The following is a 27,885-nucleotide window of genomic DNA, read 5'->3' as shown; positions in this document are numbered from 1 at the left end:
GAGTCAAGTATCCCCAGAGGTGGTCAGTAACGAAGTACTTATACTTTTTGAAGTAGATTTTGACCACTCACACTACTTTTCAAGTAGGTATGAATTTAGACTACTTCTACTGGACAGTTTTCAGTTTTGTAGGCAAAAAAAGCGTAGAATACCTACTTACTTGTGAACCACCAGTCCTACCTCTACTTGAGTAGAAATTCCGGCGTTACTTCTACTTCTACTTGAGTAGCGACGGTGGCTACTTTGACCACCTCTGTGTATCCCACGTCCAAATTCATTCATTCGAAGCAAACATGTACCTTAACCAAACTCGATTTAGTGAAAATGTAGTTAAGTTAGATGTACTTGTATTGGTAATACCTATCGGTGAAGTCTGGCAGTGGGATTAGGCCTAGAGTTCTATATATCCCAGTTGTGTCCAGGATGAATATTTGTGGCCTCATTTTTTAAATATAGTCACGTGGCGAATATGAATGACGTCATAAAGCTGAAACCTAGTGGGAATCCACCGTGGGTGATTATATGCTGTTCATTATTCATGGTGCTGTAGTTTGTTTACATTTCTTTTAGCTTCTGACAGGGAAAAGTTCGAAAACCACTCATTGGCACTGGCCCATGATCGTATAGCGCTGCTACAACCTACATATCCCTCTTAGCCTGAATGTAATGGATATTGTATGAAGAGATTTCGTTTTAAATTTGAACGTAGGTCGAATCCAGAATCTCTTCATCGTTTGAGGTTTGTATAGGCTCCTCAACGTCATTCAATCCGCATAAGCGGTGCCTTTAAAAGCCAACAACGAATGTGAACTGCTCTAAAATGACGACAGACCATAAATATGAAACAACATAACCCAGGGAACTATTAGTGAGCGCGACTTTAGTGCAATGGTTCGGCGTATTTGAAAGGCAGTGCACTGTTGGCCACCCCCGCGGTGGCATCATAAAGTTTTCTCAACGAGTTGAACATCGAACAGTCCGACATACTACATATTTCCCAGCAATTAACAGATATTCCCTGCAGCGCAGTCAAATTGCACCCAATTTCAATCCTAACTACAACGCCAGCCATAATCCGGATGCCGAGAGCGAGATGATTAATGAACGGGAATCTAAGCCATTAAGCAATTATTGCGAGCGTAGGTCAGCCAGGTTTATAAGATCACATGTTATCGCAGGGTTCACAGCAATCTCGCGCCTCTGGCTATCAAGGGCCATAACACACAATCTCGCGATTTGAGGTATGATTAGAAGCCTAACATGTCAGAGCATAACCGAAAATCGTCGTAAGCGCGTCTTCCGACCACTGCACATTGCACAACACAATTTCCGAACAATCGCGCAGTCATCTCACAATACCGGTAGAAATGAATGAAGCAGACATTCACCCAGAGCTCAATGGATGGATAGCAAGTAGCGAGAAGCTAAAACCCGCAAACATGCGATGGACCGATTTCGGAAACAGGATATTAAGCTCGACCCACGCCAACGCAGATCACAATAATACACTAGCAATCCGACTCAATAGCAACGTAGTGCAAGCCCAGAAACTGTACGCGCGGCAGGATAACGCTATCAATGGGTTACACACGGCAGGATAACGCTATCAATGGGTTAACTCGTAAATCACAAGCCTAGCCGGAAGCCTAGTTGATCATGGTTGCGCGTAGGCCGCAGCCTGCGCACGACTATTATCCCCTTGCCCGAGACGAGGCCACAAAATTGTTCAGTAAGCTTGGCGATTGTTCCATACAAAAGATACATGAAAACCAACTCCATCACTGCGACCCCGTGTAAAACCCGATACACAGATTCGGACGAAATAACAAACACAGTACCAATGATTTTTTGCACATGAAAAAATACCGTATAGTACGTATAACTCGACAAGTACGAGATTTGAAATAAGGAAAAAGGATAATCAAAAAACCGCAAAAAGTAGTGTAAATATGACAGGCGTTTGCTGTTTCAGCGGCGACACGCTCGGAACAGAATTTGTGGCGCTAATTTTGGCAAGATGTAGCATATCATGCAGACACACACGGGCTAATTCGAGAATCCGTGATTTGTCAATAACGAATGTCACAACATACCCTAAATGCATCACCACCTAAACAAACTGCATACATAACCTAAAATCGGTTTCTTGTGCCCGCATTTACACGCGGTTACTCATGATACATCGAGCCGAAGTAGACCAGCACATTTTTACAAGGACGACACGAAATATGGAGATATGAACGCACTCCGGAGAGCATATAAATAAAACTCGGATGGCGCCAACGAAACTGGATAGCGTTTCGCGGTAATCCTGGGATAAATAATATCGCAACCATTGCACCTCATTTTAAAAATCGAGTTCCTAGCTAGAAGCTATTTCGCAATGGCGTGAAATGGCGCGGTCGTTAATCAACTAACGCCCGCTACAATCGAACTGAATGCTGCGATTGTTCATGGGGGAAGGCCGGTGTTTCACAAATGGGGAGAATAAGACTTCTATCTCGTTAGTTAGAGGGACGGCAGATATTCAGTGGTGCCATTCAATTTTTGTCAGTAGGTACTATCACAAAAGTCAAATTTTTCAATGGTTACAAAGTTAATTGATCTCATTAAACTTCCCAAGACAGTTATATAGGACCGGTGCGAACTAGCTGAATCCAGCTACTGAAAGGGGTGGTTAAGAGCTCATTGGTTGTTAACTGGCGGCTGCAGACGAAGGCGTAACAAGGGAGGGGCTTACTGCTCAATTTCTAAACAATGTGGCGTCACATCTGACCATGTACTTCTTTCTCAGTTACACCTAGGCCTGCAGCCAGCCGCAATCAAACCTATGTAGTCTTGATGGTTTACAGGTAATAACTCTGGTAACACATGCATGGGCGTCGACCTGAAATTGATGGTCAATGCACATGATTTGCTAGGTTGGCAGCTGATATCTGAACGCGGCCTTATACGAATAAAAATGCACTTGTTTTCTGGTGCGTAGCCAAGGATCAGACACATTTTTGTCACACTTGCATAAATGCGACGTCATAACCTTCACGACGTCGCAATGTCAAAAATCCAAATTCAGTTGGGTGCAATTATGTTGCGGCCCCGTTCAGCTACGCACCTGCTAGTATCCGACGTAGAAAAGGTAGGCAAATGCTGTCTTTGGGTCAGCGACGCGAGACCCAAATCACGACATGATATGATAATCACAACAACAGTCATTATATACAAAATTTGCATGATATGTGTAAAATCCATGGCAATTGTTTTTTCGACGCGACGAAAAGCCTAGAAGACACTTTTAGGGAAAGGGGGAAAAAACTCCAAGAACGCGGCTAGCGGCATTTGCTCAAAAGGATAAACTATACAAGATAAAAATTTCGAGTTACGCTCTGGGAACACTACTTTTGGCCAATGCACATGTCCCGCCCAGCTTGGGTGACACTATTTCCGTGGCGGCTCAGCAGCCATCCATGGCTGCAAAGAGACGCTTCAGATCGGACGTCACCACTTCGCTGCTGGCAAAGTTGTCCATCGACATATTGTTGGCATTGCTCTGAAAATGGAGAAAAAATGTAAGAATGCAGTGTATTTTACTTGTAAATATGCAGAATAGACACAAAGACACCATAATGTCATTCAACATAACACATGAAGATATAAACTCTAAATTTCAAAAAATGTTGAAACTTTTAATGTGAAACCACATTCGATATAAACCTGGGTTGTTTCAAAACCATATGTTTCTTCACAGTCAATATGGCTCAGAAAAAATATTTGGAACTATCTAATCGTAATCTAGCATTCTAGCCGCACAGCGAGTGTTCAAATAGGGAAAAAGTGGTACTTGACTTTTTAGCGTTGGACCGTTGCGCGCCAACCACCGTTGAAACTGTATGGACAGAATACACGTAATATATTGCCCCTTTTAGAATATTGTCGTTTTTTTTATCCAGAGCACATGCACATAGAAGCTTAAAATTCACGAGGCATCATATTGTTGTTTCCCGTAATAATTATTGCGCAAATCGGTAATGCCGCTTCTGATGCAACTCCATATTGCTTTTCGCCTCAACTACGAGCCTTATAATACGGCGAGGGCACGATTTCATGACATGATCTGAAATGGAGCTCTGGGGTAAACAAAAGTTAAGAGCAGCTTCTCCAAAGCAAAACTATCATTTGCATCCCACGATGTGTGCAAAATTCTCATGTGTGAAAACTCTGTACTGAGCAGCCCGAACCCAGCTCTCCGTACCGTCCAAAGGGCTCAGTTTCCCGCTTTCGACGCCCATGAGAGCGTATTTACGACTGCTTCTCACAACTACTTGCTTACTTGAGTAGTTTTTTCTACTTGAACTAGTTTCAGGATGCTTTTAAAAGGACTACCTCTACTCATCTTTGGGTAGATTTTAGTTTCATTATTTCTACTTCAACTTGAGTAGCTTTATTTACTACTTTGAACACATCTGGGCAGGGGTACGGAATATTGTATTAGGGCATGATACAAAATGAATTCAGGAGTTGGACTGAAATATGCATAAGAAATTGGATTTGAGAATATGAAACTGGCCAGATCAGAGTGACATACGAACATTATAGCGGCCTACATTACATCTGCATTACAATTTGTGTTGGGCATCCACCTTTTTCATCAATGACCCCTTGCACTAATCCAGTATTACACTGATAAAACCTCCAAATTACCTTTTCGGCCTCTGTTTCTGGGCCGGATTTTGGTTCGCTGTCGACGTAATTCCCATTGCAATCCCCGTGCTCGGATTGATCGGTATGAGGTGCTGCCTCGTCCTTTTCGGATACCATCATACCGACGGTTCCGTTAGCCTCTTTCTCGTTGGATAAGGAGTCGTCGTGTGAGTCGTCCTTTTCTTTTTCGTCGTTGAATTCATCCTTAGTGGGAGAGATGGGCTGGTCAATCACTGTTGTACTGGTCGTGGTGTAACCTGAATAGGAATCTTTGTTAGAACCGTTCTTCAACGATATGTCCTGTCAAGGATACAGGCGTAAGTTTTTAATAATTTGATGAACGCACGGATGCTGGAAGACATTGCCGTAACTGTTACTTGGATATTGGCAGGTATTCAATAAAAATACCAAGCCGAAATTTCGACCGTGCGCGAAAGTATACACTATACAGTCCCCTTTTGTGTCCACTAGAACAATGTTCAACAACATGCGGTCCACAAGGCGTTAGTTACCGGTCCGCAACAGTTCATATACTTTTGCAAGTTCGGGATTACACTAGCCAAGATCGCTGAACAAATTTTTAAAATAAGTTTAGCTTATGTATTCTATCGAAACATGGGTGTTACTGCCTTATCGGGCACCGCTTAGTGACCTGTAATAAATCTTCGCTGTTGGACATTATTGTGTTTTGAAGACCGACAATCCAAAAATCTAATTTTGACACCGGTCCTCGGAGCAAAAAGGGTTGCCAACCCCCGTACTAGACTGCTACCAGTTATGGTCTGGACACTTTCAACAGACTGTACTGTAAATGGAGTAAAATCAAGAGCAACTGCATGTGTGAGGCGATTGATTGCTACTAGGTATCATGTTCACGGAAAAAGGTGAATCAAAACCATTATTCACAGTGACACGACACCAACAACGGCAGAAGATTACGTAGTAACGGTACACCGCCTGTGTGGACATTGGGTGATAAAGCGCAAATAACTACGTGGCGGCGCAGCCCATCGACCAAATTCGTATGGAATATCGTACCCTTACACAAACAAAGTCAGTGTGCAAACACAACCCGAAAACAACACGTCGGACTAAGACCGTCGATTACGACGTCGTACTTGGCAAATAAACACCTTTGCCAGACAAATTGAGTGCCATGGGAGACTCCACGTTTGCCGGATACGTGTCTTGCTCTTGTTCGCTCCTCTGCGCCGCGGCAAACGCCAGTCTCTCGCTTATCGAGTCCAAGGCGCTTCCGCCATTGTTGAGCTTCGCGATGAGGATTGGATTGCTGAAACGATAAAACAACGTTCACGGAACAGTCCATGATCTTTGAACCCGCGAAAAGCACCTTCCCATAAGGTCCCGTTCAGCAACTTTGTTGTTATCGGCGCTGGGACTTTGCTCTTCCGGTTTCGATTGATTGCACGATGAGACCAGCATCAGTTTTGACATACTGTACGCGTCTGCTGGCATCGATTTCCTGAACACGACAACCGAGTCAAAACCCATTCAACAAGCCAGGCGCAGAATGCATACCGTTTTCTGGACGCGTTGTAACTCGGAGGCATTGGGGCGCCCGCGGTTTCGCCTGCAGCGCGATTAGTCTCTTGCTGATGTTTCGCCAGATGATGCTGTAATGAATGTCTGTAAGTGAGCCCTTTCCCATTTCGAAGACGCAAAAGTGCTTACCTTTAGGTGTTCGGACCGTCGAAACCTTTTCTCACATAGATGGCAAGGGTACGGCCGTTCGCCGGTATGTGTTAAAATATGACGCTTCAAATGCTGTTGTCTTCCGAAAAGCTTGCTGCAATACTCGCATCTGCGTGACAACACATCAGAGTCATCAAAAGCGGCAGGCAGAAACACAACAAGAAAAATATCACATACACACAGCTGCGCGGTTTATTGCAAAAATCATACGCAGGAAAGGTACCTGTACTCTTTCTTTGGCTTTTCTTTTTTCATGGAGAGCAGGTACTGTGACACGGAACTGGTGGGTGACCCGGTCATGGCCAGGTCTTTGGCGGTATTTCCTTTGCTGGAAGATATTGCAACTCCTTTGACACCGTTCTTTTGTAAACTATAAATCACAATCGAGAGTCGTATCGACAAAAACGGACTGGATCCGTGACGCGAACATGAATTTAAGCCAAGTTGTAAATATCTTTAGGGGAAAACCGTTTCAAAGCAGGCATTATCAATAAGGATTTCCCTCGATTACTGCTAGCACATATCTATGAGATCACAGCACACACGCCCCCATGAATATAGGTTAAATTTCATCACAGGCACGCCCTTTCCTTCGATAAGTCACACAACACCGCGATTTCATGTATCAAGCGCGATCGCGTACACCAAATCAAGAAACAACAAACCTAATACTTTTCGTCATCGAGTACAGGTGCTGCTCAATCGCATTGGTAGGCTGCGCCGTTCCTTCGGCGGTGGCCATTCCGAACGTCGGGTAATTCTCAGTAGCGGTGGCTGCGTTACTTCGAGCGAAGTACTCCGCCAGGGAATCGTGATCGATGGTTTCGCTGTCGTTGCCTGCAGGATATTTCCGATTGAGACCACGTCGCACGGATGCAATTTCACACCGCATCGGTAAACGTATATATCGGCAATCGAAATGCGAATTGCACAATGCCCTGTTTCTTGGAACTTGTATTGGCGAAGCCCGTGCAATCCCCGAAATCGGAATTGCATAATATTGCCGACTAAGGTAATTTAGCGACAAGCAGCTATCATGTGACATATTGGCTACTCGACACTTTATAACGTGAATAATATGACTGATACCAAACAGGGTACCTTGGCCCTCACTGTTTTGCAGCAGCATCTTTAAAGCTCTGTTTGTATGAAAGGCTGGATCGTTTTGAAAATTCATCCGGGTCTGATTGGAAAATTCGATCAAAGCCCGGCTCGCTGGATTGTCGGAACTGGCCGTGGGGTCCACAGGTCCGTACGGAGGGTTTTCCTGTAATGCAATACCCTGGCTAAAATTTTCATGAAATTAAATTCAATACGTCAAAGACATACCATGTTCTCCGTTTTCCCGGGCATGCTACCGCCTGGGCTTAGGTCATGTGGTTCATCATTTGCTACGGGTGACGATGCATGATGTTCCTCCCCGGGTGCGCTATTAGCTGCCGAGTGATTTCCGGGAGAGGGGGGCGTGTTGATTAATTCGCATGCGGAATTTTCAGATCCTTTGTTATGATACATTAGGTAACGTTGATCAGCGCCGCCGGGAAGCCCCAGCGCCGGTGGCGATACGTGACCGTGCGTCACGATAAATTCTTGGCACTTGTCCACTACGTAGGGTATTTGCAGGTAGCATGCTGAACATAGAACCTAAAAATGAGAGAATAATTGATCAGAATTTGGATATGATGCATGAAGGTGATCACTCAATTTGCTGACAAGAGCATGAATTAAAGGCTGCCACCAGACATTCATTTTTCACATTCAAAGTATCATAGTTGGTCAATAAAATTGTGATTGTGGGGCATAAAAAGTTCAAAGAATTAAGTTTTTCAAGTTTGGTGGACAGACTGGTGATTCAGACTAATTTCTACCAAGGCCAAGGTTTACTGAATTTCAGTGAACAGCAGTATTGCATGTTGACCTACTGCGTTTATTTTAATGCAGAAAAATGTTCACCTACAGCAGTAATCCAGCATCACTCCCCTTTTATTGAAAAACATTCCTAACGGTTAAACTTCCGAGAAGACCAAGTAAGACGAGGTAGTAACATTATAACGTATCCCTTGCGACATATTACATCATTTCAGTATCCAATCCTTACTCATCATGCGACTACTTATAGGAAAATGCATCTTGCTAGACTCGAAACCGCGGCGATCATGTTGCATGGGTCAAATTGGCAGTTATAGCGCGGATATTGATGTCAGTCATGAACGGTGCGATGAGTTAATGGCGTCGCTTCGCGACATTTTCCCTGAACTCCGCTAATATTTATCAATTTCGTCTTTCAATTGGTCTCGTAATGGGTATGTATCAAACTCCCGCTGTCACAACGAGCCGTAATTAACCAAATATTTCGTAATCAATCACCCCGGCGAGTCCAATTCCGCAAAATGGCGAGGAAACGGCAACCATCGTAGAGCAGCCAACTGAGACCTCATCTACGAAAACGAGCAACAGCCCACACGTCTCAACAATAGCGCGACGCTGTGACGTAACACTTTCAAGAATGATGCCCGGGTTGGGACAAACGCGAATGCACAAACACATCACATGATGCGCAGCATAACTAACTTTTAAGACGATGTTGTATTGATTAGTAATTGATAGTCACAGTGTCACTTGCCATATCCTACGCGCACCGAAATTGACGAGCGAAGTAACATTTTCGAAGTAAACAACCCCGTGGTATAAGAAGTCCGGAAGCGTTATGACAAAATACGAATACTTAACCTGAAGTATAGGCCTAAGCTGGAAGAGTTTCCAGGACGTTAGTAACGAGATAGCTTTTCACGCTCAATGGTCGGGCCGAGTGCATTGATTCTCGAAAACCGAACTGGGTCGCTCCATTCGCCGGCACCCTATTTTCTCATCTGGTTACGCATTTCCACCAACCCAATTCGCGGAAGCGATAGTCTGCTTTCGGCATGAGCGCGATAAACAGTTGCCAACAATCCCTGCGTCGAACGCTGGCAGCATCCCATACGCATGGTCACGAACCGATTCAGGTCTGGGAAACTACCGTACGAAACTAAACGCAGAGTGCATTCGGTGTGTCATCAATACCAGGGTACAAAGTGTTCTCGTGACAGAGGAAGCTGGCCTTCCTCCAGTTATCGCTGTGTGTATCGCGCAGCGCGAGGTTAACCATAACGGGCCGAAACCCGACTATAATGATATCTTGTATAAGCACCGTAACACGTATGAGGATGTAGCACCCCAGCCGTGACCAAGACACACCCTGTATTCTCAGTGTTCGGTGCTGCTTGACCAAAAGCAAAAGATACCGAATATCGAGAGGTTTCTTTCACAGCAAGTTACCCAAGAAATGTACGCTAGGACAACGAATCAATATAAACCCGCCGACCTACGCGATTACGCTACCGCATGCTGAGTAGCGATACTGTTCTCGAATAAGGTCACCCGAGGCGAGTACTAATTCCTAGGCCTCCTAATTAGGAGTTGTTTTTCATTCGATGGCTCAGGTCACAAGTATGGGTGATCAAATAGTGCGCAAGTAGCGTCGATGGCCCGCGGCACCAAACTGACATGTATCGTCAAGGCTAGAGGCCACCGTCATCACGTAGGCTACTTAGCCGATCCGCAGCTGGAATGCCAAAACCCATTCCGAACGTGGTTCGAATACGTAACTAACCACACTAGTACAGTGCCGTGTTCTATTATCGACAGGATTGCTGCGCAGTACTGAGTAAAATGTCGCCGTTTTCCTCACCAGGGGACATTAAACCTTGCGATGAACAGAACTGGTTATGTCACCCATATCTTAAATTCCACGTTTCTGATTCAATACACACTGATAATATTTGCAGTAGGCGTAAGCAGGATTCGTTCCATAAGTAAGCCGACAGCCGAGGGGTATTTATCGCGTCATTAAACGACATTCGCGTTACAAGCAAGCAGGGACATATTCTGTACATGAAGCATGGCGCAATGCGGATCAATCGCTCTATTTTGGTTGCAAATCTTTCTCGGTCACGTACTACCGAGCGCGAAGTCAAATCAAAACAGGACGGCGACATTGGCTGTGATTTTTTTCATCGAAGGTGAAAGGGAACGTACGCGTTTTAATTACTGGGGATTAGAGAGTGTTCCCGATTGAAAACGTCGAAACGGCAGTGGAGAAACGCGCGTCGCATGGGTCTGAGCTACGAGGGGAACACGATTCGCGCTAGGCGAATTGAACGTATAGCCTTAGGACAAGTGACGACAATGGGTGGTGGTTTTCGGAAATTTGCGTAAACACGTCCTTCTGGGTGTTTCGCGGGAAAAATGCGAGGGATGCCGGTGGAATAAACACTTTCATGCTAGAGGCGGGAAATAGCTGATCGATGAATCGCAACGAAAACGACTGGATAAAGCCAAGGCGGAATTAGCGCTCCTTGGCGACGTAACGTTCGCTCAACATTCGTTTTCCTCTTGAGCGTGGTACGAGATATTGCTGGTATGAATTCCCTGCCAAGAAAACGGGTCAAAAACCAAACATTTCCCCTTTAATGAACTACTCCGACTGATCAACAGCGTGGTTCGACACGCGCGCTACTTACAGAGATGGATGTTACTTTGGCATCGTAGTGTAACTTTGCATGTCCCAGGCAATTTCTGGTATGATATTGGAGAAGAAAATGTAACACCAGGCCCATTATTATCCATTTCAAGTCAGGTCGCTGGTATGCGCATTTTTGCGAGCTATTGACAAACACCACTGTAGGGCTGTCTGACCTAAACTGCTTTTGATAGCGTTTGACGAACTTCTACATTTTATACTTCTACGCACACGTCGCACAATCGCAGAAAACACAACTTGCGACCTGGGTGGAATCTACAGCGACAATTTTGACGACGTAAGGGCAACAACGACATCGTTGGGTTTGAAGGAATAGGAATGGTAACAATATTTCCTTAACGCGTTCGACGGCGAGTAGGCGGTTTTTGCCTGACCCACATCGTTCGCAGGCCGCGGCTATACTGGCGCGAGCTTCCTTATTGAAATCGCGTCCATATGTCACCGTTATAGATCGCTTTTTGTAATGCGAGCCGTCCCCCGCTTCCCGTATACAGCAGCGCGAATGTATAATACCGCCAACGGCTTGAGACTTCCCGATGCCCCCGAGGACGCTATTGTGTTACTGGATTTCGCAAAACGCTTAACCTTCCTCCATACTCGCGTTTCCAATGCGGGATTTGTGAACCCGGCGTTCGGCAAACTCGTGAACCCAAGTGAACCCCGTTTCGGCCGCGAGAAATTACTATGGGAGTTCCTCCGACACGAGAAAATACACAGAACTCGTCGGCGAAAATTCGATGAATTCGCGACCATTATGCGATAATGTCTGGGTGAAATATTGGTTGAGGGTTGCTTTTCCAACCCGAGAGGTCTACTGTGTGGGAAGCACCATCGCTAAACATTGTATCTCGCAGATACTCTTGGATGTAAAGAACATAATGCACTCAAATTGAAATACACCCGAATATTTCGGTTGACACTCGTCAGGGTAACAGTCGGCAACTAGCAAAGAGTTGAGAAGAACATTGTATATCAACAATCAAGAATTGAACAATCGACAATCAAACAATTGTTGATATACAATGTTCCTTTCAAATTTCTACTAGTTCCTGACGATTACCTCTGTGGGTGTCGGCCGAAAATATTCGGATGTATTTCAATATGAATATATTATTATTCAATTGTATCTCGACTTTTTAATTATCAGCGCATATGGGCATGGGTGCGGTAAATGAATTAAAATGAGCCAAATGAGACGTTACTTTAATGCGGCGGCTATATGGGTCACGATCGAAACGTGGAGAAATTCAGTTTCATTTATTACTTTTACATTGACGCAAGGACTGCTTCCGATATATATATATAGTTATCGTTCTAAGAAATTCGAAGGGTCGCGACAATTCTGTCACGGAAAAGTGTTATCTCGAAACAAGGGTGAGTACCGCGCGAAGCCGATACATACGAGTTGTGACGTGAGCGGAATGATAAGCAGACGCGCGGGGGTTAGACCAGTAATTGTCAACCGACGGTCCGCATCAACTTCTCTGCAAATCATATCAGTGTATTACTTATACATCTGCATTGTAAAATGCAAGAATTTAGACGCTTGCACAATAATTAGTGAATGAAACACGAAATTTCAAATTAATTTGGAAATTTGGAGCGTATTATTTGTACGGTTATATTTTAGTATGCATAAGTGTAGTACCAACAAGTAGCTTACGAGTCGTTTAAGACTATTAGTTATATGTGAAAGGTATATGAAGAAGACTTTTTAAACAAAAATCGTTACATTTCGACAATTTGACTGTACAATTCGGCGATATTTACCATTATAATAGAGGCTAGCAAACAACAAAGCCGTACACAATCAAAACAACTTAGCGGTGTTAACAGGTCTTGCAAAAACTCCAATATAGAGCCACGCACGGCACGTGTAATTACAAAAAGGCTGAAGAGAAACCTCCCAATAAATTAATAAGTTTCCAATATTTGCTTTGGAGTTACAGCGTGCATTTATCTCAACTAATTCTGGGTTAATTTTGATTTTCAACGGTTCACAGGTCCACAAAATTCGTTTTGCAATTTTACCGGCCCCAAACTAAGAACGATTAAGAACCACTGCGTTAGACGCAAATGAAATTAGGTAATATACAACCCGTTTCGATACATTTGTGTTCGAGGATTTCGTGAAGGACCAGTCTGTAAAACATTAGATAAACGGGGTCATGACCAGCAACTCGATCGCATCGGGGTCCGGAAACGACACACTGCTTCTGAGCACCATGCGTATATTTACGCTTTACCTTGGCCGGGCGTAACCCGTCGGTTGTCTACCAACCCACTCCGTTTACCGTGAACTCACGCCGACGTAGTCAGTTCGAGGCAAACAAAGAAATATGTGCATGGAAACCGTAAAACGCATGGGTTGGCGGCCTATTCAGCAAACGCCGCAATCAAAATCCGGTTTCACAATAACAACCCGAGCGCGCTTACGCATTATTATCGGGACCGATAGCGCAGTTTCATTTCCCGCACAGTACACAGCCCAACCTGAGGCTATCAAAAATTACCGCCGTAGTCGCGCGGTACACTCAACGGCTCGAGTGCCGTGGGGGTTTGCACTGCGAAATCGGCCAAACGGCAGAACAAAGACTGCGAGTCTCGCGAGATAAAGGCCGGCGTTACCGCGGGGCCCGAACGAACAAAGGCGCGCGAGATATGCCTCCCATGCTGGGTGCCTATTGTGCGACTGCGACCGCATTATTGTTCGTACCATGGGGTCGTTTTATTACAAAGAAGCGTACACAGAGTCCGTCCTCTACCTATTCCGATAGCGTAGGCTCTTTGTAGCGGGAGTATGTAGAAAATAATACGCTTTCCCCCACGTCATTATACTCCGGACAATACAGTCTTGTGGGTTAAATTTTTAAGCGTGCATGAGCGCGCGTATTCACAAATATTGCCGGAAAAAATATCTCGTAACTGGCGAGGTGCGGCTCTTCGCTAAACGCCACTTCGCGTACAGCCCGTAGGCAAATCCTAGTTTGTAATCCGGCCGTTAATCCGCTCTCGGCCTTAATTGTACGAACTTTGCGCAGGGTTTGCAGAAGGGCCGGTTCGCACCCTTTCGGCAAACAACGCGCGCGCGCGCACACTGACGCCACGCCTCTGTTTGCTTGACCCAGTCAGGTGACTTTGGTGGTATTTCTGATCAGGGGGGCCGAATTACGATATCCGAGCATGCAAGCGGTGTATGCTGCACAGCGCACATGCAGTCACCGGCCGTAATTCACATAGAAAAGTGCCGGCCACGTAATCCATTTGAAACACCCAGCAGGGTTTCAAGAAACCCATTATATACTCGGTATATATACTTGTCTTTTTGTGTGAGTGATTGATTGAAATACGTTTCGGTTCCATACTTTTTTCTCATTTTATCGCAATCTTGTGATGTTTTGTGATGATGAAATTATTATTAAACCGAACTACCATACGGTAGCATATATTAAAGCCGACTATTCAAATGCACGGTGCGGAATGAGAAATATACCTGCTGATGGATGAAACATATCGGTGTAAACGTAACCTAAAGTACGATTTTGAATAGCTGAGGACTGTCCAACGCTATCCGTTGAAAATCTGTGAATTGAAGGGAGGGCGGCCGTATTAGCAAAGGACTCTGACCTCATTTCGATTCGTATCAGACACTGCGTGGGAGAAGGGTTTTCGTTTCACGCGAACCTCCTTGTAACTCCCTGAGGGGAAGCGCGCAGCAGGAGTGCACTCAGCTCCCGAACGTAATACCCACGTTAATAATTGATGGAGCCATCGAGCGCCCCCCGTTGCGCACTCGAGAGTGATGCGCGCTCGTTAAGACGCGCGCGCGCACACCCACGCTCAAAGCGCCCCTGCGAGAGTGCGAAAAAAAAAACAGGCGCAATTCCTCCCGCGTATATATTCTCAAGAGAGACCATCCGGGCAACCAACATTATTACGCGAAGCTATTCCCGATTTCCGATCGGGCCCCGAGAAAGCCTAAAAACACTTGCCCTGCCATGTGGAACACTCGACAAACCATTTGCCGAGCGCACCCAGCCGTGTTGGCACTTAACTATAAAAACGACTCGGGCAGACCCTTTCAAAGATCCTACAATAAGAACAGACACCGCTCTAATGGAGTGTCCCACTCGATTATGATTTTATACAATCGATGCCCGTTCAAGTGTGCAACGCCGGTGAGCTTCGCACACCCTATGGGTGATTACGGCGACCGCGCTAGCTTATTCAAGCCGAATTCAGTCCAATTCGCACCACCGCGGTAAGGTAAGCCAACACCCAACTTACGCGGCAACAGACCGTCGCATATTAGGATGAAAATAACAAACAGCCCGCAAGTGACGACCGGGGCGAATACCCGCGCGCAACTAGAACATGTCACGAGCGAGTCAGCGTTATGGCCGCGCAGTAAATTCAAATAGAATCAATCGTGTCACCGACTGCGGCTGTAGCGGAGAGAGCGGGAACAACCTTTCACCCGCTTAACACGATTCGAAGGCAATAAAATTCCGTTGTTCCGGGCACCAGTCTGCTTATATTTTGGGTGTTGTTATGAGCTATTGCGTGTCCTGATAGGGCTGACCAAAATATCGAGTACCTGGGTGATTCGATATCGAGTACCTGGGTGATTCGATCCCGAATGTGGTATTAATCTTCGTTTTGACGTTACACGCATAGTAAGCCTGTAGGTAGATATACAAAGTTTCTTTGAATTACCTACTAGTTGCTGGCGATTACCTCGAATCGAAATATTCGGGTTTATCTCAATATGAATAATCAGTTGCATATACATAGGAAGAGGCTGAAATAGGCATCTTTCAGTCGACCGCAAATAAGATATCGCCAGCTGAATTTGAGCAGAAACGATTTCGTATGCGTCTACCATAGATGACACGAGTTGCGGGTTTATCGCTATTATACTTCAAAGAAACGTAGTTTTTATGAACATGCATGACCCTTTGCCACAGATTTTGGATGCTGTGCTGTGAAGGAATCATCGCCTTAAAAGGTACTTATTGGTCGCCAGAGACGTATGTACATTGTACAATGTGTACATTGTACACTCGAAAAATTGACTCGCAATGTTCGACTCGGATACGAATCATTGCCCGGCGAATTTGGAACTGCGGGTGAACTGGAATATCTTTTTCGGCACAGGATCATGATTTAACAGTATAATTATAACTGAATATAACGCAAAAGCGGATCAAAATGGCTGCAGTAATCGCACGCACGATGAAATTGGACCGTTTTTCGAAGCAAGAGCTCTTCGTTGAACTTGATTTCGGGTTGATTTTGACGTACGTAATAATATGCCTTCTTTTACACATTTTTATCACATAATATAACCGTGTTTCAGCCACAAACTGCGAAAAACTTTTTGAAATCAGATCTCGGCATAAATTAGTGCTAATCCGTTTAGTCCCGTGTGTCCCGTTTAGTCGTGTGTAATCAGTACGTTTTAGTCGGGCCCCATAACTCAGACAGCATGTCACACCACAGAGGCGTGTTTTCATTCCCGCCTCGATTCTATAAAGGTGACGTATCCGCCGGCAACGGGCCCGTATAAGGAATTACACCCTCTGATCAATACGAACGTGTCGTTATGTCGTCACTACAACGCGCCTCGACGAAGCACTACACAAAATTTAATGTCGGGATCACGCCATAAACTAATGTTTTCATATTTCAAGAGCGGAAGTTCGGTCGCAAATGAAATGCAAAGCCAGTGCACCGATACACGGTGTGACCGCACGCTCTCCGCTATCATCGTGCAGACGAAGTGTTATGGGCACAGCATCAGTTCAAGTTCAAGAGGCACCAGCTAAACGGATGCACAAATGTTTTATAGCCGAAGTCATTGCGAAAAATTTTCCGCACCGCAGTAATATCTACTGACTTGATTTAGTTCGACTGTAATCGCGCCAAATATACCGATACAGGATACATATTTAGCGTCTGACGAACATCTATACACCATAACGATCCTGTCACGAACACTCATAATCACCACATCGGGTGCTTAGGAACATGTTGGACGCTGTCCCAGGCTATTGATCGTTCGCAAACGACAAACGGGCGTTCGAAAATCTCAGTCACGAAATATGCCAGGCCCGAAATCGGTTACGGGTAATCATGACTGGTAATCATGATAGGAAACATCGAACTGGGATGTCGGTAAAACATTACACGAAAGACACAGCACCCTGCCGCCACGAAGGCGCATGGAAACCGGTATTGCGCGGGTTGTTACGAGGGCTGGGAAAGATCGAATACCGGAGTGAACGCCGAAAATTAAGAACAGAAGATCACGTATTTAGCGAATCTGTAAAATTCAGCCCATGAGCGCGGGAAAACGCCACGATTTCCGCTATACGAAGCCTGGGGCAAATAAATCGCAGATGAACGGCTACAGAACAATCCCTATTCGATTCTAAACGCTTTCAGTTTAGCAACAACGCCAAACCATCCCGAAATCTCCACAATTTAACAGCCGCACAGGGGTCGCGGATCAAGATCTTCACGCCTTCGCGCTACCACACAAGGCAAGCCAGTGTAGCTGATCAATCGCACGACTTTCGCATGACAATTATTACTTCACAGTTCGAACTCGAAAGCAAAAACCTTGGTATTGGCAACACTCCGTGCGATGCGTGACTTCCCCCATCACTCACGTTCAAAACGCAATCTGGCCCGAGCCGTTATCGAGAGCGTGGTATCGCCCGCACTGGCTCCACCGCTTTCACAGCCACTGTATGGGTCTCGCTTCATAAACGGCCGTAAGAAAGGCAAGCAATATCATCCCCACTGTGCGCGTCTCATTAAGGCCGTTGAGTTCATCGGAGACCAAATGACTCATAATACGTTTCCATCTGGGTCAAATTTGACAAGTGATTCATATCAGTGCGGAGAGAGACAAATATGATGGAGGGGCAGGGCTGATGTTAGTAACATTGTGTAGGATTTGACGTGTTTCTCCTTGTTTTAATGTGCGGATGGAAAGGCATAGGAAAGGACGCGTGTCAGGTACTCTGCAAAACATCCGGATTCCGGAAACTAGCTATGGGTTCGGAATCCGACTTTATACTTTATGAAATCTTCGGATGCGGATCAATCCGTATAATTTCCCCACCTAGTATCACACCTCCCTACCATTCCAATCATGCACTTAATTCAACATGTCAATGACGCAGTATGATCCCCATCAAGGCCGCGTGCGTATGACACATTTCCCCAACGCGCCGAACGCGAATAACACCTCCAAACGCCAGGCAGTTTCATCACACTCAATCGCATACGGATATCCATTCCATAAACCGTGACCCACACGGCTCCGGAGTACGAGGCTGCAGTAGGATTGTTAATAATTGACCCCGTTGTCGTCGGATCCATAGTTTTGAAACGCGCCGCTGAATATTTTGCTACCAGCACGCTCACTAGCGATATAGCACCAGAGGTGGGCAGTAACGATCGAAGTATTATAATTATTCGAATCACTCGAGTAGGTTTTTCTTGTTTGCAATACAAGCTCAACTCGTTATGATTTTCGATTAAATTGTACTTCTCAGGCCTAGAATGGTTGAAAATACTACTTCTACTCATACTCGAGAAAATTACTTCGGCATCAACGATTACTACGTCTACGGTTTCTGTGCAACAAAACGGACGAGTCGAGTCGGCCGCTTGGTATCGCCCCGAACTAAATTGAAAATAATAAAGAAATACCAAAACTGTGGGACACCGCAATTGATTTACAGATCCAGACCATCCGGACAATTCGCATCATCATAATCCGCCCTACACCGCCACCCAGAACCGGTCCGCGCAATAAATCGCGTATTATATCATATTCCCTGCCGAGACACGGTGTTAAATACAGACATTACCAGCTACAGGGAACCGATTCTCGGCGCGTGAACTGAAAAATCTATTTTCGGTAGCGTCCGCGACACTTTCAGTGCTTCGAAGCAGCGCGAAAACACGACACCATTTGCGTGGGTAATTATAACCGAACGAAATGTGCAAGGCCATTTCACTTTCGTGCTTCCGCCTTGCTGTCGATTCGTGATTGACCTGTGCGCACATATTTACCAGGAACGCCTCGTAACCTATAAGGAATCGATTAGGCTCGCGTTTCGCGTATATTACGGACCCTATTTCACACATCCGCAAGTTGCAGGCACCGTACCGCGACCACTGTAACGACCACGTATTTGGCGGCGCATAAATTTCCACTTGGCTAATAATAACGCAGGAGCATTAAGACCATTTGCATACACGGCGCGGCGCTGCCAAATTTCTAGCACACCCAATTTCCTGTCATCAAGTTTCCGCGAACCGCGACCGGCCGTTGGAGAACCACAGAGATAGGCCGTCCGATTTTCGAAACGCAAAACGTTTCCTGCCGAATTTCTCCCAAGAGATCGCGCGGAAACGCCTTATAATTCATGCCGTGCTGTGTATTGGGCTATATCGTTTGGGTGACACATCGCGTCGAGGGATTGTAAGTTATAACAGCGTCTCAAACCCCACAGTCATGAAAAGTGCGCAACCCACACGAATATGAAATAAGCCCGAAACGCGCCACATAAAACGGGATTTAATTCGCTCCGATTATGCCGCGACGCGCAAGTATTTTCTCATTGTGTTGACTTATCTCGGGATACAAAATCCAGGCCGCTTTATAAACGCCAGTTAACGAGGTTTGCGATAAAGCGTATGCAGCTTGGGCGAGTGTAAGCGTAACCAATCAATACCAGTTGCTCGCATCGTCAATTCTAGGTGCTGGTCGGGGTGTGACGGTTATGAACCCTGCCCATGTTGACGCGCGCGTACATTAAAGCGTCTTTTAAAAGGGTGAGCACGGATAGCTTGTCAACATAAGTTTGCGATATCTATAAATTTTTTATTCGCACCGTGGGTCACCAACGCACGTCAATGAAGCGAGTGTGCAACTGTGCATATACGCGAAGGAAACGCGATTTCAAAAACTCCAGTGCTGATTTCCCAAAACAAGGAAAGAAAGAGCATGACATGCAGAAACATTAGAGCTCCCGCTGTGCACAGCACATTATACCCGAGTCTCTAATGATAAATATTAAAACCAATTCTATCTGAAATATTTCGTGACGGTATTTCCCTGAACTGGATTCATGTAAACCCACTAAGCACTTAATAAGCCCAAGGGCATTGTGTACGCTTACAGATACACTGAGACTTTGAGGCTAATATTTCCCTTGTAATTTTACAGTTGCTGAAATCCCGTATGACATTTGAACAGCCAATTATCTAACCATAATTTCCATAATTCCCATGCACCAAGTGCAGGTAGCAGTACGGCAGAAACGTAGTAATGCGTAGAGGTTGTTGATTAGAGAAAAGTATAACTTGAAATCATAAATAAAAATTCAACAACAGCAATATGACAGAAGAAACTATTCAAATGGTAGCAGAATTTCAATTTTTGTGATATCGTAAAAAAAAACACAGTGGTTTTGAAACCTTCATACCTGCATCACCGAACTTTGGCTTAAACACAATTGCGAGGTGTAGATGAAGTCAAGGACTTTCGCAAATCCAACGGTATTTACAATCATCGGTATTTCGATTATATCTTTTTTGACTTGCTTGGTCGGGTTCAAGAAAACATCCCTGCGAATGCGGTATTGTAAATAATGAAAACAACCAGTCGATTTGCGGTTTTAATAAATATGGACAAAATGTGTGGAAATTCAGTAGCATCTCACCTGAAATAACCCATGGCTGAGGCTAAAACGTTTGTGTGCGCCTTGAATAAGTGACCCTGAACTCGTACTGTGACATCACAAAGTTGACCCTGAAGAGATATAATTTTTGTTCATAAAACAGCAAATAGCGTATATACGTAGAGAGGGTGCTTCAAAGTGACGACATTCGAAACGCTAATATTAGTTATTTGCCAGATTTCTTTCTTGCCCCAGGCAGTAGCTGTTTTCAAGTTGATTTCCGAAATTTACAACCATGGGGCAAACTTGAGTCGTAGCGCAAACATGACATCACTGACGCGCACAAAGAGACCTGATGGAATCTCCTTATCAAAAACATAATATAAATATTAGGAAATATGGGAAATACAAAAGCAAAGTACATAGTCCACAAGGTAGATTGGGTGAAAATAATTCGGAGAATTACATACCTTGAGTCTTTGTTCATTTAATCCTATTAGAAGGTTGGAAGGGTGCTCAGCGGATTCACAGACATACATCCGTGTAGCCATGACAGTTCAAAATGCTTCTGCCACCGTTCAAGTTGTTCCAGTATCGGTGCATAAACCCGACAACTCACACAAATTGTAACATACACTGTAGTCAAATCATGTTATCAAATTAAGAACAAATTCAGTATAATTCAAGACATTCATAGTAAGCTATGGGACAACAGCATATTGCTATTTTATGATTTATCAATTGCACCTTCAAGTGATGTAGATGATTATATCTTAGCACACATTTCTATATCTGGAAATTCGTAATAAGATTTAACCTAATAATTGGGTTTAGTGCAACACGATCATTGTAAACCCTAACAAGGTTGTCACTTTTCACATAGACACTAGGCCGTTTATCTAATACCTGTCTTATTGCTAATGTCCGAATCCAGGTAACATGTGAGAACTGAGAAGTCGGCAATTTTCTGGCAACCATACTCCCAATTACATAACAAAAACGATACGCAATGGAGCCATATAGTTTAGCGCAACCAGAACAACTTCCTTTGATGTCAATATCCCTGAATATCCTGTAACAAGTACTCAATAATAAAAAGGAGCATGAATCGGCAACACATCATCGACATTATCCACTCTCACTCTCTTGCCGTACATTCGCACGATAACGATTGGGTGCAAACGAAGCAAGTGACAAACGCTTTCAAGGCAATGGGGTCAAACGCATACCAAACCCGCTATTACTTGTCGATAGGTTACCGCATTGCACTCGCATACGTCAATCGATATCTGGTTCCCATTGATCGCAAACCCACATAGCATCTGGCAATCATACGAAAAGCTTAGCAACGATACTGCTAATACGGCGCACCCCTTTCTCACCCTCCGACCGACCGCTAATATCTCAGCCCAGCACTTTCGCTAACGCAGGCTTCTCTCACTGAAGCACGGGTCATTGCACTCCAACGTAAACACCGCAGATGAGAACTCCTCTAGCGTCATCTGCCGGAAAATGAAAATTTTCAGAATGTTACGTGATCGCGTCTTCTAGCGACAGAAAGTATGGCGTGTTGGGAAGCACGTGGTGGTAGACTTCGTAGTAAAATGGTTTCTGATTATTTCAACTAATTTATATCTCATTCTCGAGTCACCAATGAGAGTAATGAATACGAACAGTTGAGCACTGACTGATATTGTTACTGTACAGTGTACACTGTATACCGTTACCATACGTCCTCCAGGCGATTGTACAGGCACAATTAAAAAGCACCATAAATTAGGGTTACCAAACCATATTTTGGAAATCTGAAAGGAGGACACTTTTCCAAAATTTTCCGTCTTACATTTGTGGAGTAACATCCGGAAAAATGGTAAATTTTTTCCCGACTCGGCTCCGCAAATTGACACTTTTCTTAAACTCTCGGTTGTGGTTGACAAAAAGAAGTCGTCTTTCCGGCTCAGCTCCCGAAATAGTCGCCGGAGCGTTACTTCGGTGCTCACTGCTCATTTATTGCATCTCACTCGAATTTTACCCTATATTTAAACAAAATACTTAAAAAAGAGGACATTTGGGCGTCCTCCGTGGACACTTTCAAAAAAGTCAAAAAAGAGGACAAATCCTCTTAAAAGAGGACGTATGGTAACCCTACCATAAATGACGCGAAACGCGAAAAGTGCATAAGTACGACACACGCGCGTCCACGTTGTCCAACTACCATATGGTAGAAAAAAAGTTCATCGCTCTATCAAATATGCCGGACCTGATTTGTGGAACAGTATCTCGCCGGCTATCCGACAGTCATCGAGCATGTCCATTGTCCAGTGTCCACATTCAAGTCGAAATACAAACAATTTCTACTGAATAAATACTAGTTTCGGCGTCCTAAACATAGAAGATATGCGGAAACTAGAAATCGCCAAGTTTATGTATCAGTTTCACTGCGGTCGTTGCCCCGAATACTTCAATGACTTCTTTACCTCTGAAAATCAAAAGCGCACAAGTACAACACACGCGCGTCCACGTCGTCCAAATATCATATGATCGACCGAAAAGATCATCGCTCTATCAAATATGCCGGACCTGATGTGTGGAACAGTATCCCGCCGGCCATCCGGCAGTCGAAGAGCATGTCCATATTCAAGTCGAAATACAAGCAATTACTACTCAATAAATACAGTCCATCCTCAAGATTACCGGACCACGACTGACCTATCGATCTTGCTTCCCATGACATGCCGCCCTATTTCTTGTCGCTTCCTTTTTCTATACTATCTTCTTTACTTTCATTCAGTGTGCATGCCTCCTCTTTACATCGCCTAGGCCAAGGTGGGTGTCCGATTCCATAGACAACTCCTAGTCGCTTCGACATCTTCCTTTCTTTTCATTGTATCGCATTTTATGTGGTGTACTGAACTGATAAAATTGCTAATAAACCAATGATGATGATGATGATGAGTTAATCTTCTAATTTACCGAACCACGACCTGACATAACAATCTTGCTTTCCGACACATGTCACCTTTCTTGTCACCTGTCCATTTATAATTTATATTATCTTCTTTTACTTTTCATTCAGTGTGCATGCCTCCTTTTTTACATCACCTAGGCCTGGTGGGTGTCTGATTTCGAAGATTACTCCAAGTCGTTTCGACACCTTCCTATCTTTCATTGTATCGAAGTCATCATCAGTCATCATCATTGGTTTACTATGATGTCTTGAAGTCTTGTGATGTATTGGAATTATGAAAATTTTAGCAATAAATTGAATTGAAATTGAAACCTGGATTTCGACGGCAGTAAAGGCAAGGATGACTAAACAAAGGTCAACCACATCCTAAATTACGTTAGAGCGGGGTTCTCGGGAGTCAAGTTGCAAAAATGACATTTTTTAGAGCGATTTAATCATCTTGAAATTTTTAATCCCGCTTCGCACAATTTATTGTGGCCAGGTTTCATGATATTAATATATGTGCCCCAGACATCGCTATGCAACATATACATAAAAGACTCCGGTTTTATTCGCGAGAAAACGGTTTATTCCCAATTCTAAAATCGCTTGAGGCCGTTGGGACAATTTATGTGCGTGCAACCTGTGGATTTGGTCCAATACGTATGTGCGATTGTAATATATTTTAACTACAGCCACAATCCAGACTGGGGGTCACGAAATAACACACTACTAAGTAGCCTAATTTATTATAATGGCTCCGGCCAAGATGTGTCTTGTGTAATTGTGTATTTATTAGCGTATTGAATGTGCTCTAAATTTTCGAAGACACTGTTTCAATAACCCACGTAACAGTCACCACCTCGAACAAACAGCTCCACTGGTTAATCTGATCACGTGTATTGATAGAGGGTCAAAAATTGATTAGAGATATGCGTAATTTCGATTCTCATGCGTTTGCATGGCGATTGGTCCGTCGTATTAAGGGGGTCTGGATTGGTCAATCACCTGTTGGGGCTCAGGACCAATGTTTTTTTTTGCGGGGAGGGGGCTTGAGGAAGTGCTGTTTGGGTCCTGGTTCGAGGTCGAGGTGGGTGTCTGATTTGAAAGACACCTCCCTATATTTTTATACTGTCGCAATCTTGTGCTAAATTATAATTTATATTGAAACGAACAGCAGCGAGCGCCACAGCCCACAGGCAATCATTTATGGATAGCAAGATTATGAGTAAAATAGCAGATGCACAAGAGCACATGCTGTATCTACATCCCAATAATATTTGTAAGCTCAACATTTCCCAGTTTTAGTTGCAGTGGCGGTGTTGCTACTTATTGCAAGTTACGACTTAACTCAGTGATATATTACGCGTCATTTACACTAGACAAGCCAAATTTCCAAGTCCTTTCGACTCTTTTCTATATTGTCATTGCATGGTGTCGTTGTCATTCATGATGTGTTTTGAATTCTGAAATGAAACGTCCCTACACACATGACATAGAGATAGGACTTTTTTTTTTTAAATTTGTCCTTGATGAGATTCATACCTCACAACTCATACGCAGCATGGACATTTGAAATCAATGATTTTCGAGTTCAATCCTGTTAAAATCACTTTTTTACAATTCCGTTTGGGTGATATTGAATGCCTGGCATTCATAGTATACTAATTTCCCTCACTTTCTGGTCCTATTTTACAAACACCCACTAGTACTGATAGACGAAAAATAAATAATGTGGTAGCTTACTTACTATTCTTTTAAGCTGCAACGAAATGCCTGTCTTGGCAGTCCGAGTCTATAGTCATGCGCTATGACTCAAGTACAAGTCGAGTTCCATATTTTATAAAATGACTCGAGTCACCAAAAATCGCGACTCGAGTGATTACAACCCTGCTGAAGAGCCTTATCTCATTCTACCCTACCCTCTGAGGCCTTATGTTTATACGGGATCACTGAAGAGCAGGGGTGGGCAATTATTTTCCTTCGCGGGCCAAATGAGAAGTACAAATACGTTGGCGGGCCGAGTGAAATATTTTAGCGATATTCTCCGGCGTGTTTTAATTTTTTTTTAAATGAAATTGGTAATAAATGCCCCTCTGTGAATAATGTGTTGATGTTAGGTAATTATAAAGTGACAATCAATTTATAAAATATCTATTTGCCGTCAGGATTCAAAACAATGTTAAACATGATACATTTTTAACTCTCTTTAAACCACTATCGTCCAATCCACGTTCGTTTATTAAGATTCTAAGCAGTGGTTCTCCAACTTTTTTAGGCACTTCTCCCTTTATGATACTGAAAATTTTCGCGTCCCCCTTATCATGATATCACGAAATATTAAAAAGTGCAACCAGAATGCTAGCAATCCCAACGGGTAGTTTGGTGGCATGGAAGGTTATGGCTATTGATGAGAGAATTCTGAAATATCTAAGTCGGACAATACACATAGCAACAGTGGCGGCTCGTCCTATAGGGCAACTGGGGCATTGCCCCACCTAAAATTCTGTTCAATAACAATTATTTACCATTTATAGACGCACAACAATCAATAGCCTATATACCGAAATCACAGCGAAACCCACATTATTCTTGTGCTTTCGCTTGTAAATGTCCATACCTAGCGAAGTCTTTGCGAAAATCGAATTCTCTTCTGTGTTTTCGCTTTGTGAATGCCTAGCCGGGGCTTACCCTGGTAGCGCTCATAACAAGCTTTCACTATAGAAATTAAACATGGAACGGCAACGACCGATTTTGCAGCTTCGTTCCGCTTCGCCGAGGCTGGAGTGGAGAGTGGTTTTGCGTAAGCGACTGTAGGATTTCTGGCAATCCAAAAGCTATCTTCCCGAGCACAGAAATTATTGAATATGGTCTTGATCGAAAGCCACTGTTGCACCGATTCCGAAAATATAAATCAAAATAATGATCAGGCGCTGATCCACCTAGAATCCGTCCTCCAAGTCGAAATATCGGCATTGTTCGAACAATCGGAGAGTCGCAACGGGTCATTGTTATGGTCATTCTGTTGCGGTTACCCGATTGTTCTGAACAATGCCGATATTTCAGACTTGGAGGACAGATTCTAGGTGGATCAGTGCCTGATCATTATTTAAATTTATATTTTCGGAATCGGTGCAACAGTAGCGTTCGATCAAGACCAGATTCAATAATTTCTGCGCTCGGGAAGATAACTTTTGGATTGCCAGAAATCCTACAGTCGCTCACGCAAAACAATTCTCCTCTCCTGCCTCTGCGAAGCGGAACGAAGCTGCAAAATCGGTCGTTGCCGTTCCATGTTTAATTTCTATACTTTCACTGTCTGTTCTCTCAAAGCCGCGCACAATAAAGAAACGGTGATTTACTCTCTCCTATTCATAAAATTACCGATCAAGTGGGGCAACCTACCTGGTTGCCCTTAAGGTGAGATGTAACAATCGTATCTATATCTGAACTCGGTTACCGTAATATGTGTTGAGTCGACCTTTGCTGGTATAGGTCGATTTTGACGATGTTTTGCTCCATGATAATTCTTGTAACTTGGTATGTTATGTCGTGAAGGTCGTATTTAACTCTGCTCCAAGTTTCAGGGTTGCTACTTAAAGTGTACGGCAGTAATGTCGTTTTCAAAGTTGACTGTGTACTGGCTGATCCGTAATGTATCGCAAACAGATTTTACTCAAAAGCGGGTATTGGTCTCCATTGATTTTGACGATGTTCCATACCGAGATCGGTCATGACATTTGGCATAGTTGGTCTTAGTGTTAGTATCGATCGCCGTACCAAGTTTAAAGTTTATCACTGAACTATGTGGGTGGTAATTTCGTTTCCCAAGTCGATTGAGAGCTGACTCGCCATTTATCACTAACAGATTTTACGCAATACCGGTATTGGTCTCTATCGATTTTTACGATGCTCCATACCTATATCCGTCTTGAGCTTTTGGACGGCATATCTTGATTTCAGTATCGAACGCTGTGCCAAGTCCCGAGGTTGACACTCAATGATTAGGGCAGTAATTTCATTATCGAGGTCGAGTATGGTAGGCCTAACGCTGACTACCACATTGCGGATTTCACGCAAAAGCCGGCGTTGGTCTGTGCTAATTTTAACTGTGTTTCATACTGAGATAGGTGATGAGATGATGATCTCATGAAACAGTTTACTAAGATTCTCGGTTTGCATTCAAATATTCACTTTATTGTATATTCTCCAATGTCAATTTCACCGTGAAATTGTGGTCT

At 44.0% G+C, this 27,885-nt stretch overlaps 1 protein-coding gene across 2 annotated transcripts; it reads right to left on the bottom strand.

The window, feature by feature from the left end:
- Positions 1-1,722: 1,722 nt before the first annotated feature.
- On the bottom strand, positions 1,723-22,083 carry LOC145447366 (uncharacterized). 2 transcript variants are annotated; one of them, XM_080325784.1, is made up of 13 exons: positions 21,168-22,083; positions 20,740-20,828; positions 20,503-20,644; positions 7,741-8,055; positions 7,513-7,678; positions 7,077-7,248; positions 6,635-6,781; positions 6,391-6,520; positions 6,238-6,332; positions 6,050-6,181; positions 5,832-5,989; positions 4,699-4,955; positions 1,723-3,547 (listed from the first exon to the last, which is right to left on the bottom strand). In XM_080325784.1, exons 1-13 carry the CDS (start codon positions 21,246-21,248, stop codon positions 3,452-3,454), a joined length of 1,980 nt encoding a protein of 659 aa, XP_080181910.1. In that variant the 5' UTR covers positions 21,249-22,083; the 3' UTR covers positions 1,723-3,451. The 2 variants fall into 2 exon arrangements, with proteins under 2 accessions (XP_080181910.1, XP_080181911.1); XM_080325785.1 differs by having other exon boundaries at positions 6,635-6,739; positions 21,168-22,082.
- Between the last annotated feature and the right edge of the window lie 5,802 nt (positions 22,084-27,885).

This window comes from Botryllus schlosseri, chromosome 9 (genome assembly GCF_051294905.1).
Source record: "Botryllus schlosseri isolate E-star chromosome 9, Bs_hap1, whole genome shotgun sequence".
Taxonomy (NCBI): Eukaryota; Metazoa; Chordata; class Ascidiacea; order Stolidobranchia; family Styelidae; genus Botryllus; species Botryllus schlosseri.
The sequence above is the reverse complement of the archived record's forward strand: the minus strand, read 5'-3'. Positions and strand labels throughout refer to the sequence as shown.

Coding starts and splice junctions, on each gene's coding strand:
- LOC145447366 (XM_080325784.1), bottom strand. CDS start 21,248: ATGGCTACACGGATGTATGTCTGTGAATCCGCTGAGCACCCTTCCAAC. Junction 7,679..7,740: donor CCGGGAAAACGGAGAACATG/GTATGTCTTTGA, acceptor ATTGCATTACAG/GAAAACCCTCCGTACGGACC. Junction 7,249..7,512: donor GCAAAACAGTGAGGGCCAAG/GTACCCTGTTTG, acceptor AATATCCTGCAG/GCAACGACAGCGAAACCATC.